The 14,168-nt window shown below is 45.6% G+C and overlaps 1 protein-coding gene across 1 annotated transcript in view; it reads left to right on the forward strand.

Moving 5' to 3' along the window:
* LOC129709684 (CKLF-like MARVEL transmembrane domain-containing protein 8) overlaps positions 1-14,168 on the forward strand; it is a 66,965-nt gene continuing 52,797 nt past the window's right edge. Inside the window, exon 1 of the mRNA XM_055656204.1 lies at positions 1-317. Within this exon, the coding sequence (XP_055512179.1) occupies positions 189-317 (129 nt within the window). The 5' untranslated portion in view covers positions 1-188. The remainder of the gene's footprint in view (positions 318-14,168) is intronic.

Consider the following 14,168-nt stretch of genomic DNA (forward strand, 5'->3'; position numbering starts at 1 on the left):
GCTCTGTAGAGGTTACCTGGTGCGCACACGGCCACCTGGGGAAGCGCAGTCCGCCGCCGCCGCCGCCTCCCAGTCGGATAGCATGGATTTGCCGGAGCCCTGAACTTCAGCTGCCGGCATCCGGCTCCTTCCCAAGACAACACGCCGGCGCAAGTTTCCAAAGTTTAACGGCTTGTGCTTTTTCGAAGATGGAAGACCGGCCGCGGACCATCAGCACGGCGAGCAGCACCTACACCGCGTCCTTCGGCTCGTCGGCCAGGAGCTGCGACCGGGCTTTCCTCAGGACCATTCCCGGGCTCCTGATGGTCGCCGAGATTGTAAGTGTCGGCGGGAAGGCAAAGTGTTTACTTGTGGTCCCGTTGTAAACAGCGAGGAGCTGGGCACAACTTGCCGGGGCTAATCTATAGAGCTTTATATTTGGTGGTCTTCGATATCCTGCGATGCACCATATTGGCGAGTGGAAACGGGTTGAACTGGGTTTGGGGTAACTGAATCAGCCCTGTGGACATAAATAAATCCCCAGTTTAGTTACATTTAATTCGCAATTTAGGGATATTTCTGTTATAATTTTATTTTTCTCCCTTCCCAATTGAGATGGGTTTAGTGAGCATGCTGCTGTGTTACAACAAGCACATCAGCCGCACAGTCCTTCTTATGTAAATTGTCACCTTGTTCTAATCGACGGTTGCTCGCCCAGTTTTGGTGCGACTTTCCTTCATTCATTTGTCCAATCTAATCCCGAATGCTGACAGCTTCTGCCACGATCACACTTGACGCGAGAGACCAATAAAACGAGAGCTTCCTCATTTGTAATGAAAATTATTTCCAAGAACTATATTGCCGATTGGTCTTTCACGCATCAGGGCAGAGAATTGGGACATTTTATTATTTGTTCTAATGTCCCAGTGTTGCTTTTTATTTTTTAAAAAACGGATTCCCTACTTTGTACCATAGTCTTTCTCTTTGCCTCTCTCTGTAATTCTCTGTTTTGTAATTTACTTTACTTTAGGTCTGTCCTATTGTAACAAGGGAAGAAGTTACACAGCGTGGAATTAGGCTCTTCAATTCACTAAACCCATGCTGATTTCACCCATTTACACTAATCCCAGTTTATTTCCTCATAATCCTATCAACTCTCCCAAGAATTTGCCACACTTTTTTACACTGGGTGTGAATTATAGTGGCCAATTAACCTACTAACCTGCATGTCTGTGACATGGAAGGAAATCGAAACACCAGGAAAAAATCCATATCATCACGAAAAATATGTAAATTCCACACAGATGGCATCTGAAGTTGAGGCAGTAGGTCTAACACCATCTACGAATAAGGGCTATATTGTAGATGGGAATTGTGGAAGGTAAACGGCCGACAATAACTTCCTCTCCATCACCTTCCTCAATCAGTCATTACATCTCCGGTTCCCCTGCGGTTGCAGGAGAAACTACCTGGGGAGGGGTCGGTTTGGCTGGGATGAGTTAACTGGGAAGTTGCTGAGGGAATGGTCTCTGCAGAAAGGGGTGGAGATGGAAAGATGGATCTATCTATCTATCTGAGATGGAAAGATGTGGCCAGTGGTGGGCTCCCGTTGGAGGTGGCGAAAATGTCAGAGGATTATGTGCTGTATGTATTGGCTGAAGGGGGCGAAAGGTAAGGACTAGTGGAACTCTGTCCCTGTTGCAACTGGGGGGAGAGGGAGCAAGAGCGGAGCTACGGGATACCGTATAGACCCATGTAAGAGCCTAATCTATGATGGAAGAGGGGAACACCTGTTCCCTAAAGAATGAGGATATCCTGGTATGGTAGGCAAAGAATGCTGCCGAAACTCGGCACGTGAGGCAGCATCTATGGCAGAAGGAATAGGCGATATTTCAGGTCGAGACCCTTCTTCAGACTGATGTTGGCGGGAGAAAGAAAGGAAGGCGGAGACAGTAGGCTTTGTGGGAGAGGTATCTAAAATTAGAGGTCAATGTTCATACTCCAGATTCAGATTCAACTTTAATTGTCATTGTCAGTGTACAGTACAGAGACAACGAAATGCAGTTAGCATCTCCCTGGAAGAGCGACATAGAATATGATTTCAATAAATAAATCTATTTACATGCATACAGCCATAGTGTTTTTCCTGTGGGAGGAGTGTCCTGGGGGGGGTGAGGGGGTGATTGGCAGTCACCGAGGTACATTGTTGAGCAGTGTGACAGCTGCAGGGAAGAAGCTGTTCCTGGACCTGCTGGTCCAGCAACGGAGAGACCTGTAGCGCCTCCCGGATGGTAGGAGGGTAAACAGTCCATGGTTGGTGTGAGAGCAGTCCTTGGCGATGCTGAGCGCCCTTCGCAGACAACGCTTGCTTTGGACAGACTCAATGGAGGGGAGCGAGGAACCGGTGATGCGTTGGGCAATTTTCACCACCCTCTGCAGTGCCCTCCGGTCAGAGACAGAGCAGTTGCCATACCATATGGTGATACAGTTGGTAAGGATGCTCTGGGTGGTGCAGCGGTAGAAGTTCACCAGGATCTGAGGAGGCAGATGGACCTTCTTCAGTCTCCTCAGGAAGAAGACACGCTGGTGAGCCTTCTTGACCAGAGTTGAGGTATTGTGGGTCCAAGAGAGGTCATTGAAGATGTTGACCCCCCAGGAACCTGAAGCTGGAAACACGTTCCACCTCCGTCCCGTTGGGGTGTAAACCACTTAAGTGAAATATGAGGTGCTGTTCCTCCAATATGCGCTGGGCCTCACTCTGGCAATGGAGGAGGCTCGGGTCAGAGAGGTCAGAGGGGGAGTTAAAGTGCTGAGCAACCGGGAGATCAAGTTGGTTAGTATGAACTGAGCGGAGGTATTAGGCAAAGCGATCGCCAAGCCTGCGCTTGGTCTCGCCGATGTAGAGAAGTTGACACCTAGAACAGCGGATGCAGTAGATGAGGTTTGAGGAGGTGCAGGTGAATCTCTGCCTCACCTGGAAAGATTAATGAGTCCTTGGATGGAGTCGAGGGGGGAGGTAAAGCACCAAGTGTAGCATTTCCTGTAGTAGCAAGGGAAAGTACCCGGGGAAGGGGTGGTTTGGGTGGGAAGGGACGAATTGACCAGGGAGTTACGGAGGGAACGGTCTCTGCGGAAAGCAGAAGGGGAAGGAGATGGGAAGATGTGGCCAGTGGTAGGATCCCGTTGGAGATGGCAATGTTGGAGGATTATATGTTGTATGCGATGGCTGATGGGGTGGAAGGTGAGGACGAGGGAGACTGTCCTTTGTTGTATGCGATGGAATACCTCATCTTGGGCACAGATGCGGTGTAGACGGAGGAATAGGGGATATGGCAGGAGGCAGGGTGGAGAAAAAATTGTAGTCCAGAAGTTGGTATGTTATGTTACAGTTGTAAATTATGTTGGTGAGGCCACATTTGGAGATCTATGTTCAGTTTTGGTCACCCAGTTATAGGAGGAATGTAATTAAGCTGGAAAGAATGAAGGGACATTTTATAGGATGTTGTCGGGCTTGAGGGCCTGAGCTACAGGGAGAGGCTGAGCAGACTAGGACTCTGTTCCTTGGAGCACAGGAGACTGAGGGTGACCTTACAATGTATAAAATCATGAGGGGAATAAATAGAGTGAGTACAAAATCTTTTTCCCACCATAAACCAGAAGACAGTAGTTTAAGGTGAGAAGGGCAAAATATGATCACAACCTGAAGGACATATGGGTATATGGAATGAGCTGCCCAAGGAGGACAATAGACAATAGGTGCAGGAGTAGGCCATTCGGCCCTTCGAGTCAACACCGTCATTCAATGTGATCATGGCTGATCACCAACACTCAGTACCCCGTTCCTGCCTTCTCCCCATATCCCCTGGCTCCGCTATCTAACTCTCTCTTGAAAGTATCCAGAGAACAGGCCTCCATGGCTCTCAGAATTCCACAGACTCGCAACTCTTTGTGTGAAAAAGTGTTTCCTCATCTCTGTTCTAAACGGCTTACCACTTATTCTTAAAATGGCCCCTGGTTTTGGACTCCCCCAACATCGGGAAGATGTTTCCTGCCTCTAGCGTGTCCAAACCCTTAATAATCTTATACTTCATTAAGATCCCCTCTCATCCCTCTAAGCTCCGAAGTGTACAAGCCCAGCTGCTCCATTCTCTCAGCATATGATAGTCCCGCCATCCCAGGAATTAAACTTGTGAACCAACGCTGCACTCCCTCAATAGCATGAATGTCCTTCCTCAAATTTGGAGACCAAAACTGCACACAATGCTCCAGGTGTGGTCTCACTAGGGCCCTGTACAACTGCAGAAGCACCTCTTTGCTCCTATACTCAACTTCTCTTGTAATGAAGGCCAACATGCCGTTCGCTTTCTTCACTGCCTGCTGTACTTGCATGCTTACTTTTACTGACTGAAGAACAAGGACCCCCAGATCCCGTTGTACTTTGCCTTTTCCCAACTTGCCACCATTTAGATAATAATCTGCCTTCCCGTTTTTGCTACCAAAGTGGATAACCTCACATTTATCCACATTAAACTGTATCTGCCATGCATCTGCCCACTCACCCAACCTGTCGAAGTCACCCTACATTCTCATAGCATCCTCCTCACAGTCCACACTGCCACCCAGCTTTGTGTCATCTGCAAATTTGCTAATGCATTTAAAGTAGGCACTATAACATCATTTAAAAGATACTTGGACATGGATAGGAAAGGTTCAGAGGGATATGGACCAAATAAGGAAGATTAGACAATTTTAACTTAGATGGGCATCTTGGTTGGCATAGCTGAGTTGTGCCCATGAGCCTGTTTTCATGCTGTGTTATTTTATGTCTAAACTTCAGGCTGCCTGGGAAAATCAGCCTATATAATCAAGGACTACTCAGACCCACATCATTCTCTCTGCTCCCCTCTCCCATGAGGCAGAGACATAAAAAAGCAAGAAAACTTTACTAGATTCAAGAACAGCTTCCTCCCCATTGTTATCAGACTTGAATGGACTTATCATATGCTAAGGGTTTATTCCCGATCTCCCACTCTACCTTGTTGCAGCACTTGCACATTTTTATCTGCACTTTTCTCTAGGTGTAACACTATATTCTGCAGTCTGCTTTCTATCTCTTTTTAAACTACCTGTTGTACTTGTACACGGTATGATAGTACTGATGTATGGTATGATAGTACTCGTATGATATGATTTGTATGGATAGCATGGAAAACAAAAGTCTTTCAATGTATGTCAGTTCACAAAACAATAATAAACCAATACCTTTCTTTTGCTTACTCATAAATGTGAGAGATTCAAAACTGATGCTATACTTTCAAAAAACATGATTTGCCATTTTCTTTTCTGAAAGTACAGCTCATAATTTGCCGGTTTGAAACTCTACATTTTGCAGGTGGGAGGGAGGTTGTAGGATTTGCATCAGGATCGTTGGGACAAAAATAGCACAACTGGCATTTGATCAGATGTTTTTCCTCTTGCCAAGACAGCTTTATTAAATGTTTATATGAAATGTGAATTTTAATAAACCTTTGAATATCTTTTGTCTACAGTATATTTGCCAATAATTAAAAATAAATATTTGGTCAGGAGCTGCTGGAACCCAAAGAAAACACTACTCTGCAACTCTGAATTATATTGATGTTGTTGTTATAATTGTGGTGATTTTGCTTTAACCTTTGGCAGCCCATATACAACCTTGTGCTGACATTGGCTAATCTTGCCTAGGACTGATGACTGAAGAAGGGTTTTGACCCAAAACGTCACCTATCCATGTTCTCCAGATATTGCTGCCTGACCTGCTGTTACTTCTGCACTTTGTGTCCTTTTGTGTATTAACCAGCATCCGCAGTTCATTATTTCTACCACTTGATGTCTGGTTCTCTCTCCACGATATTGGGTGCTAACAGGCAGTTTTGTTGTAAGATTGTTTAAGAAGGAACTGCAGATGCTGGAAAATTGAAGGTAAACAAAAGTGCTGGAGAAACTCAGCGTGTGCAGCAGCATCTGGAGCTAAGGAAATAGGCAACGTTTTGGGCCAAAACCCTGTTTCAGACTGATGTCGGGTGGGGTGGGGTGGAGAAGAAAGGAAAAAGGAAGAGGAGGAGCCTGAGGACTGAGGGAGAGCTGAGAAGGGGAGGAGACAGCTGAGAAGGGGAGGTAACCCTTGCTGTCTCCTCCCCTTCTCAGCTCTCCCTCAGCCCTCGGGCTCCTCCTCTTCCTTTTTCCTTTCTTCTTCCCGCCCCCCCCCACCCGACCCGACATCAGTCTGAAGAAGGGTTTCGGCCCGAAACGCTGCCTATTTCCTCCGCTCCATAGATGCTGCTGCACCCGATAAGTTTCTCCAGCAATTTTTTCTACCTTTGTTTTAAGATTGGTTGCTCAGAGCAACGTTACTTCATTCTCCCCAGTGTCTTTACATAATCTGCATTTGACAATGCCGTCAACAATTGGATCGGGCATGGATTTTGATCCTCCATTGTGAATGGGCACAATTGTTATTGTATCCCATTCAAAGCTGTTTTTGCTGTTGAATGTGAAGGGAAAAAAACAGCTGTGTCATTAGATAAGGGGAAAGCCATTGAAACTGCTCCTCAGTTTGAAAAAGTGCCAAGAAATCATGTCGTTTTCAGCACCATGTCTATGAAAAATGATGAATCCAGGAATGTAATTATTCTGTTTGATGGGTTGAAAAGCACCCTTATGGAAATTCAACACAGCTCTCACTGGCAAGAATGGAGCTTATGTGGATCACAATTTTCCACTTTGGATATGCACATAGTTGCGTTCTTTACTGAGTAATGATCATTTAGGGTATCACTGGGAGAAATTGGGTTGTGTTTTTTTCAAAGTACACAAGTCAACGAGACCTGGGTGTCATGGTACACCAGTCATTGAAAGTAGGCATGCAGGTGCAGCAGGCAGTGAAGAAAGCAAATGGTATGTTAGCATTCATAGCAAAAGGATTTGAGTATAGGAGCTGGGAAGTTTTATTGCAGTTGTGCAGGGTCTTGGTGAGACCACACCTGGAGTATTGCGTACAGTTTCGGTCACCAAATCTGAGGAACAACATTATTGCCATAGAGGGAGTGCAGAGAAGGTTCACCAGACCTATTCCTGGGATGTCAGGACTTTCATATGAAGAAAGACGGGATAGACTCGGCTTGTACTCTCTAGAATTTAGGAGATTGAGGGGGGATCTTATAGAAACTTACAAAATTCTGAAGGGGTTGGGCAGGCTAGATGCAGGAAGATTGTTCCCGATGTTGGGGAAGTCCAGGACAAGGGGTCACAGCTTAAGGATAGAGGGGAAATCCTTTAGGACCGAGATGAGAAAAACTTTTTTCACACAGAGAGTGGCGAATCTCTGGAACTCTCTGCCACAGAAGGTAGTTGAGGCCAATTCAGTGGCTATATTTAAGAGGGAGTTAGATGTAGCCCTTGTGGCTAAAGAGATCAGGGGGTATGGAGAGAAGGCAGGTACGGGATACTGAGTTGGATGATCAGCCATGAATGGCGGTGCAGGCTCGAAGGGCCGAATGGCCTACTCCTGCACCTATTTTCTATGTTTCTATGTTTCTACACTTGTTGACTAATCTGTGCAATTTAGAGGAAAGCACCACAGACAAGTTGCATCCCCTTCTGGGAGAATATCATGGAAGCATCTTCAGTGCATGTACTCATTGTTGTCTTTCTCCCCTGCACTCTCTTAGGCTCATCAGCCTAGTCCAGCTGCCCTACTGAAGCCAATGGGAACTCAAGAGAAATCCTTTTTTGTTGAAATAATTTCAAGACTCCCCAAAGGCTTTCCATAATCTACAATACAGAGCTCTCCACCTGTCCACACTAATGCAGTTCCAACAATAATCAACAAGCTTGATACCATCAAGGGTAAAGCAGCCCACCCAATCCACATTTTCCGCTTTCCACTTCAGGTGGCTAGTATGTGTGATGGCTACAAAAATGCACTTGCTGAAGGTTTTTCATCAAAGCTAGTAGAATGTCACCATCTGCAAGATCCTCTCCAATTTGAGGATTTACGAGGATGTTGCCAGGGCTAGAGGGTCTGAGCTATAGGGAGAGGTTGAGTGGGTTGGGACTCTGGCTGAGGGGTGATCTTGTAGAGGTGTATAAAATCATGAGAGGAATAGATCAGGTAGCTTAATACCTGAATAAGCTACAAGAATAAGTAGCAATAAAACAAGAGGACATGACTTCAGAATTAAGGGACAGAAGTTTAGGGGTAATATGAGGGGGAACTTCTTTACGCAGAGAGTGGTAGCGGTGTGGAATGAGCTCCCAGTGGAAGTGGTGGAGGCAGGTTCATTGGTATCATTTAAAAATAAATTGGATAGGCATATGGATGAGAAGGGAATGGAGGGTTATGGTATGAGTGCGGGCAGGTGGGACTAAGGGGAAAAAAATTTGTTCGGCATGGACTTGTAGGGCCGAGATGGCCTGTTTCCGTGCTGTAATTGTTATATGGTTAGATGCACACAGTCTCTTGCCCAGAGTAGGTGAATTGAGGACATAGGTTTAAGGTGAAGGGGAAAAGATTTAATACAAATCTGAGGAGCAACTTTTTCACACAAAGGGTGGTGGGTACATGGAACAAGCTGCCAGAGGAGGTAGTAGAGGCAGGGCCCATCCCAACATTTAAGAAACAGTTAGACGGGTACATGGCTTGGACCGGTTTGGAGGGATATGGACCACATGCGGGTAGGTGGGACTATTGTAGCTGGGACTTGTTGGCCGGTGTGGGCAACTTGGGCCGAAAGGCCTGTTTCTACACTGTTTCACTCTATTACTCTAATTGGATCTAGTGCTGGTAAAATTGGTCACCAGGTCTAAATTGTGACACTCCCTGAACAGCCTTGATCAGAAGTATTGCAGTGGTTCAACAAGGCAGCATCCTCACCAACTTTTCAAGAAAGGGATTAGGAATGGGTTATCATCTATATATATGACTAAAACTCTGATCTTGGGCTTTTCCGGTTTGCGTGGTTTTTCTATTTGCGTAAAAACGGTAAATGATAGCGATACGATTTTTCGCCACACAACTCATCATTCCCCTGTGCTGCAAGTGCAATAAGTTTTGTTCTGATCGATGGTATATTTTATGTTATTAAGGTTTAAAAATCTTAAAAATCGCGCATGCGCAGATTGGTCTCCTCTCCTGTCAGTCAATGCCACGGCCAGGACGGCGATGCCCCTTCCTGCACCGCTACCCCTCCCGCCTCACTCACAAACTCCTCTCTCTCGTCCTCACAGTAACTTGTCTACCGTGCTGTAATTGTTATATGTTATATGGTTATATGGTCTCCCCCACTATCGGCCGCGGGAGGAGAGGCAGTAGGTTAGGTCAGGAGGGATGGATAAGGGGAGGTGAGGAGTGGGGGATAGAGGGATAGGAGGGGGGTAGGGATGGGGAGAGGAGTTGTGGAAGGAGTGAATGACGTGGGGGATTGGAGTAAGGGAGGAGGAGAGGGAGGCTGAAGAGGAGGGGGAGTGCTGGATGATGAGGGGAAATGAGCCTGCGCAGTTGGGGGCTATGTAGGGGAAGTCCAGGACAAGGGGTCACAGCTTAAGGATAAGGGGGAAATCCTTTAAAACCGAGATGAGGAGAACTTTTTTCACACAGAGAGTGGTGAATCTCTGGAACTCTCTGCCACAGAGGGTAGTTGAGGCCAGTTCATTGGCTATATTTAAGAGGGAGTTAGATGTGGCCCTTGTGGCCAAGGGGATCAGAGGGTATGGAGAGAAGGCAGGGACGGGATACTGAGTTGGATGATCAGCCATGATCATATTAAATGGCGGTGCAGGCTTGAAGGGCCGAATGGCCTACTCCTGCACCTAATTTCTATGTTTCTATGTATGAGTGGTGGAATATTGCGTTGGGGGAATGGGTTGTGTTGGAGGAACGGATGAGTGGTGGAATATTGCGTTGGGGGAATGGGTTGTGTTGGAGGAACGGATGAGTGGTGGAATATTGCGTTGGGGGAGCAGACCCAATGGGTCTGCACTTAGTTTAGTTGTTCTATAAACTTCTGCTGTGATCGCACAGGTAGCTAGCACCACCTTCTGATGTGCAATAAGAATGCTTATAAAAGATTGGCTAGGGCAGCAATATTTCCAAGAAATAGATTCCAACAAATATTAATCAAATCTCACTTACCAACAGTTCACATGAAGAGCCCTTAGATGTGCTTTAGGCCTGCTGATATCAGTGGAATGGAGTCACTTTGCAGTTGTGGGCATCATTGGTCAGCAATTTCCTTTGTACCTTAGGTCGATTAGCTGTTTAAGAGGGCAGTTATGACAATCTATACTGTTTGTCCACTAATGCAGATCCTGTAAGAATGGCATTTTCCATCACAGATGAATGGCATTAGTGAAGCAGATGGGTTTTAGCAACAATCCTGGGATTTTATAGTCACCATTGCTGATATTGTGACACCTTTAAATTACTAATTCTATTTAAGTTCACCAGCTGCTGTATTTGGATCCAAAGCATGGTCCAAGTCCTCGAATACTAATTTTACAATGCTACTATATCCTTAATCTACCAGAATGTGCTGATTTTGTGTGAAGCGGAATAACATAACAGGCTGGAGAAGGCAAAATGAAATTTAAAAAAATACCTCAAATCTGCTTAAAAGGACATATATGGGTTCCAAAAACTTTATGTGTAGGAAGGAATTGCTGATGCTGGATTAAACCAAAGATGGACACAAAATACTGGAGTAACTCAGCTGGACAGGCAGCATCTCTGGAGAGGAGGAATGGGTGATCTTTCGGGTCGAGACACTTTGTCAGACCCGAAATGTCACCCATTCCAAAACCTTTAAGTGTTTTCGCCTTTACAAGCTTCCAAACCTTTCCCTTTCTTAGTAAAATAATACTTAAGTATCTGCTTCTGAAAATTAGCTCATTAAAATCCTAATTGTTGATTTTCTGAGCACCTGGTTTGTTTCTGACTAGACATTTCTTGTACGAATAGGCACAAAGTAATGAAGCAAATGTCCTCACTTTTATTTCTTGTATTGGGGTTTGACAAAACCCCATATCAGAAAATGCATCTCCAGGCAGCTGACTTATTTATAGTGTATTAATTATTATATTTACAATGAATCATAAGAAGTGCGTCAATTGTTTGAAAAGAACACTGCAACTGTGCAGCTATATTGAAATATCGGCAACAGGCATGCAGTGTGGATGAACTGGGGATGCCTTGAGTGGGAGGGTGTTTATTTTTGGAACAAAGGTAATGGAGTTCTCTTTGTCACGGAGGTGGGAAAGATGACTGACACTGTGTATAATTATCTTAGTAATATTCATGAAGTCAATTACAGAAATGAGGTATAAATGTCAACCACAATTTAATAGATGAGAGTTATAAATGAAGCAAATTTTGATGTGTATTTGTCACAGAATGAATATCTTGTTCAGAGTCCTGAGAATTAGCATCATAATCACACAGCACAAATCCAGGTACTTCTGCCCAACATGTCCAGGACGAACATCAAGTAGGTATCTATACTAATCCAATTTTACCAGCACCAGTTCCATATCCTCCAATGCCTTATGAATCCATGTGCCCATTCGGATCATTCTTAAATGTTGTGAGACCACGTACTGTCATCGGGTTCATAGGCAGTGCATTGCAGATTACAGCCACTCACTTGGTTGAGAAATTCTTCCTCGGACTCTCTGTAAACAATTTCCTCCATGCCTTGTCAAACTGTGCCCACTGCCAAGGGAAAACATTCCTTGCTACCTGCCTATATGTCTATTATTTTAGATATGTCTATAAAGTGATTTTCCCCACCCCCTTCACCACATGGCCATCTGAAGGGGTGGTGCGTTGGGTGCGACCGCACCCCCCTTTTTCCCTTAAGAAAAAAAAAATATATATATTTTTATTTAAATCAACGTTTCCACTTTGGAAACAGCCAGTACTCTGTTCTCTCGTCCCCAGGCGGGAGTGGCTGAATCTGAACCCAACAGCTGTAACCCCAACACCAGTCACCGCTGCGGCGGAGCCCGCTCCCCTAGCCTCCCCTGGGGCCCAAGCCATCTTTTCCCACACCACCCCCACGGGGCCCACGCCACCTTCATCCCCTCCACCCGCTGGGCCCGCGCCACCTTCATCTTCGCCCCCCCGCAAGATGTGATGGGGGAGGGGGAAGGGAGATGAGAGCGAGATGGGGAGGGGAGAGGGAAAGGGGGATTATCTTGAGTGAGATTACAAAATTAAGGTAGGTTTTCGAGCTATTATATTTTCTCCTCCATATGAACAATATCAAATAATATCAAACAATATGAACTGCTTTCTTTTCAATAACAATATTGAAAAATATGAATTCCATAGTTAGTGACTTAAATACACATTTTAATGGGATCATTATATACAGATGTAACGTTTCCATTTTGAGATCGGGGGGAGGGGGCTGGGGGCAAATATGCGTCAAGCCGATAGCCTAATCGTTAAAGAGTTAAAAGATAGCCTAATCGATAAAGCGCTGAGAAGAGGAATCAGAGCTGCCAAGGAAAAATACTCTGAGTAGTTGAGGAGCAAGTTCTCAGCTAGTGATGCTTCTTTAGTTTGGAAGGGCATGCAAGAAATCACCAGCTATAAGAGGAAAGCCCCCACTCTTTGGTCAATCGTCAGCTGACGAACAACCTGAATGAGTATTACTGCAGGCTTGAAAATCAGAAACGTAACCCTGAAACCCCCTCCCCAACAAACACAGCCAGACCCCAGTCTGCAAAGAATGGACCCTGCACCCCCTGCACCTTCTCCTTCCCATTCACCACTTCACACCTACTTAAGGCAAGACTCCAGTATGAAAAGAGTGGAACCTTTCCCACCCCACCCAACTGAGAGTAGGGAAGATTCAAACAAGGGGACATGACATGAGAATTAAGGGACTGAAGTTTAGGGGTAACCCAGGGGGAACTTCTTTACTCACAGCCTGACTTCCAGTCAGTCTGCAAAGATTATTGGGCCCTTCTGGAGGGTTACCGCACCCCACTCCAATGTGTCACCACCCCAGATGGCCTGTTTCCGTGCTGTAATTGTTATAATCATATGGTTAATACTTCACACCCACTCACAGCCTGACCTCAGTCTGCAAAGACTGGGCCCTTCTACACCCACCCCACTCCAATCACCACCCCACTCCAATCACCACTTCACACCTAATGACTGCACCTCCACAGACACCTCTGTCAAGCTTCTCAAGTTTGTGAATGACAAAACCCTGATTTGACTGATCCAGGATGGGGATCTCTGTTCTCTTTTCGGTTTGACATCTTTCCTATAACATGGTGCCCAGAACTGAACACAATATTCTAAATGCGGTCTCACCAACGTCTTGTACAACTGCAACATGACCTCACAACTTCTATACCCAATACTCTGGCTGATGAGGGCCAAAGTGCCAAAATACTTTTTTGACCACCTGATATACCTGCAACACGACCTTCAAGGAACCATGCAACCATCAACCATTCCTCTGCCCACCTGGCTAATTGATCCAGATCCTGCTGCAATCTTTCACAACCATCTTCACTATGTGCAAAACCACTCGCTTCTGTATCTTCAGCAAACTTGCTAATCTTGCCCTGTTCTGTGACATTTCACAGAGTGCTGGAGTAACCCAGCGGTTCAGGCTGAGTATAGAAGCTGGGAGGTCATGTTGCAGTTGCATAAGAAGTTGGTGAGGCCGCATTCAGAATATTGTGTTCAGTTCTGGGCATCATGTTATAGGAAAGATGTCATCAAACTGGAAAGGGTACAGTGAAGATTTATGAGGATGCTGCCAGGACTAGAGGGCCAGAGCTATAGGAGAGGTTGAGTAGGCTGGGACTCTATTTCATGGAGCACAGGAGGCTGAGGGATGATCTAATAGAGGTGTATAAAACCATGATTTGAATAGATATGGTTGTCTTTTGCCCAGAGTAGGGGAATCGAGGAGCAGAGGACATAAGTTTAAGGTGATGGGCAGAAGATTTAATAGGAAGAGGGGTATGTTTTGCACACAAAGGGTGGTAGGTGTATGGAACAAGCTGCCAGAGGAGGTAGTTGTGGCAGGGACTATCGCAACATTTAAGAAACAGTTAGACAGGTGCATGGATAGGACAGGTTCGGAGGGATATGGATCAAACGTGGGCAGGTGGGACTAGTGCAG

Source organism: Leucoraja erinacea, chromosome 2, assembly GCF_028641065.1.
Source record: "Leucoraja erinacea ecotype New England chromosome 2, Leri_hhj_1, whole genome shotgun sequence".
NCBI lineage: Eukaryota > Metazoa > Chordata > Chondrichthyes > Rajiformes > Rajidae > Leucoraja > Leucoraja erinaceus.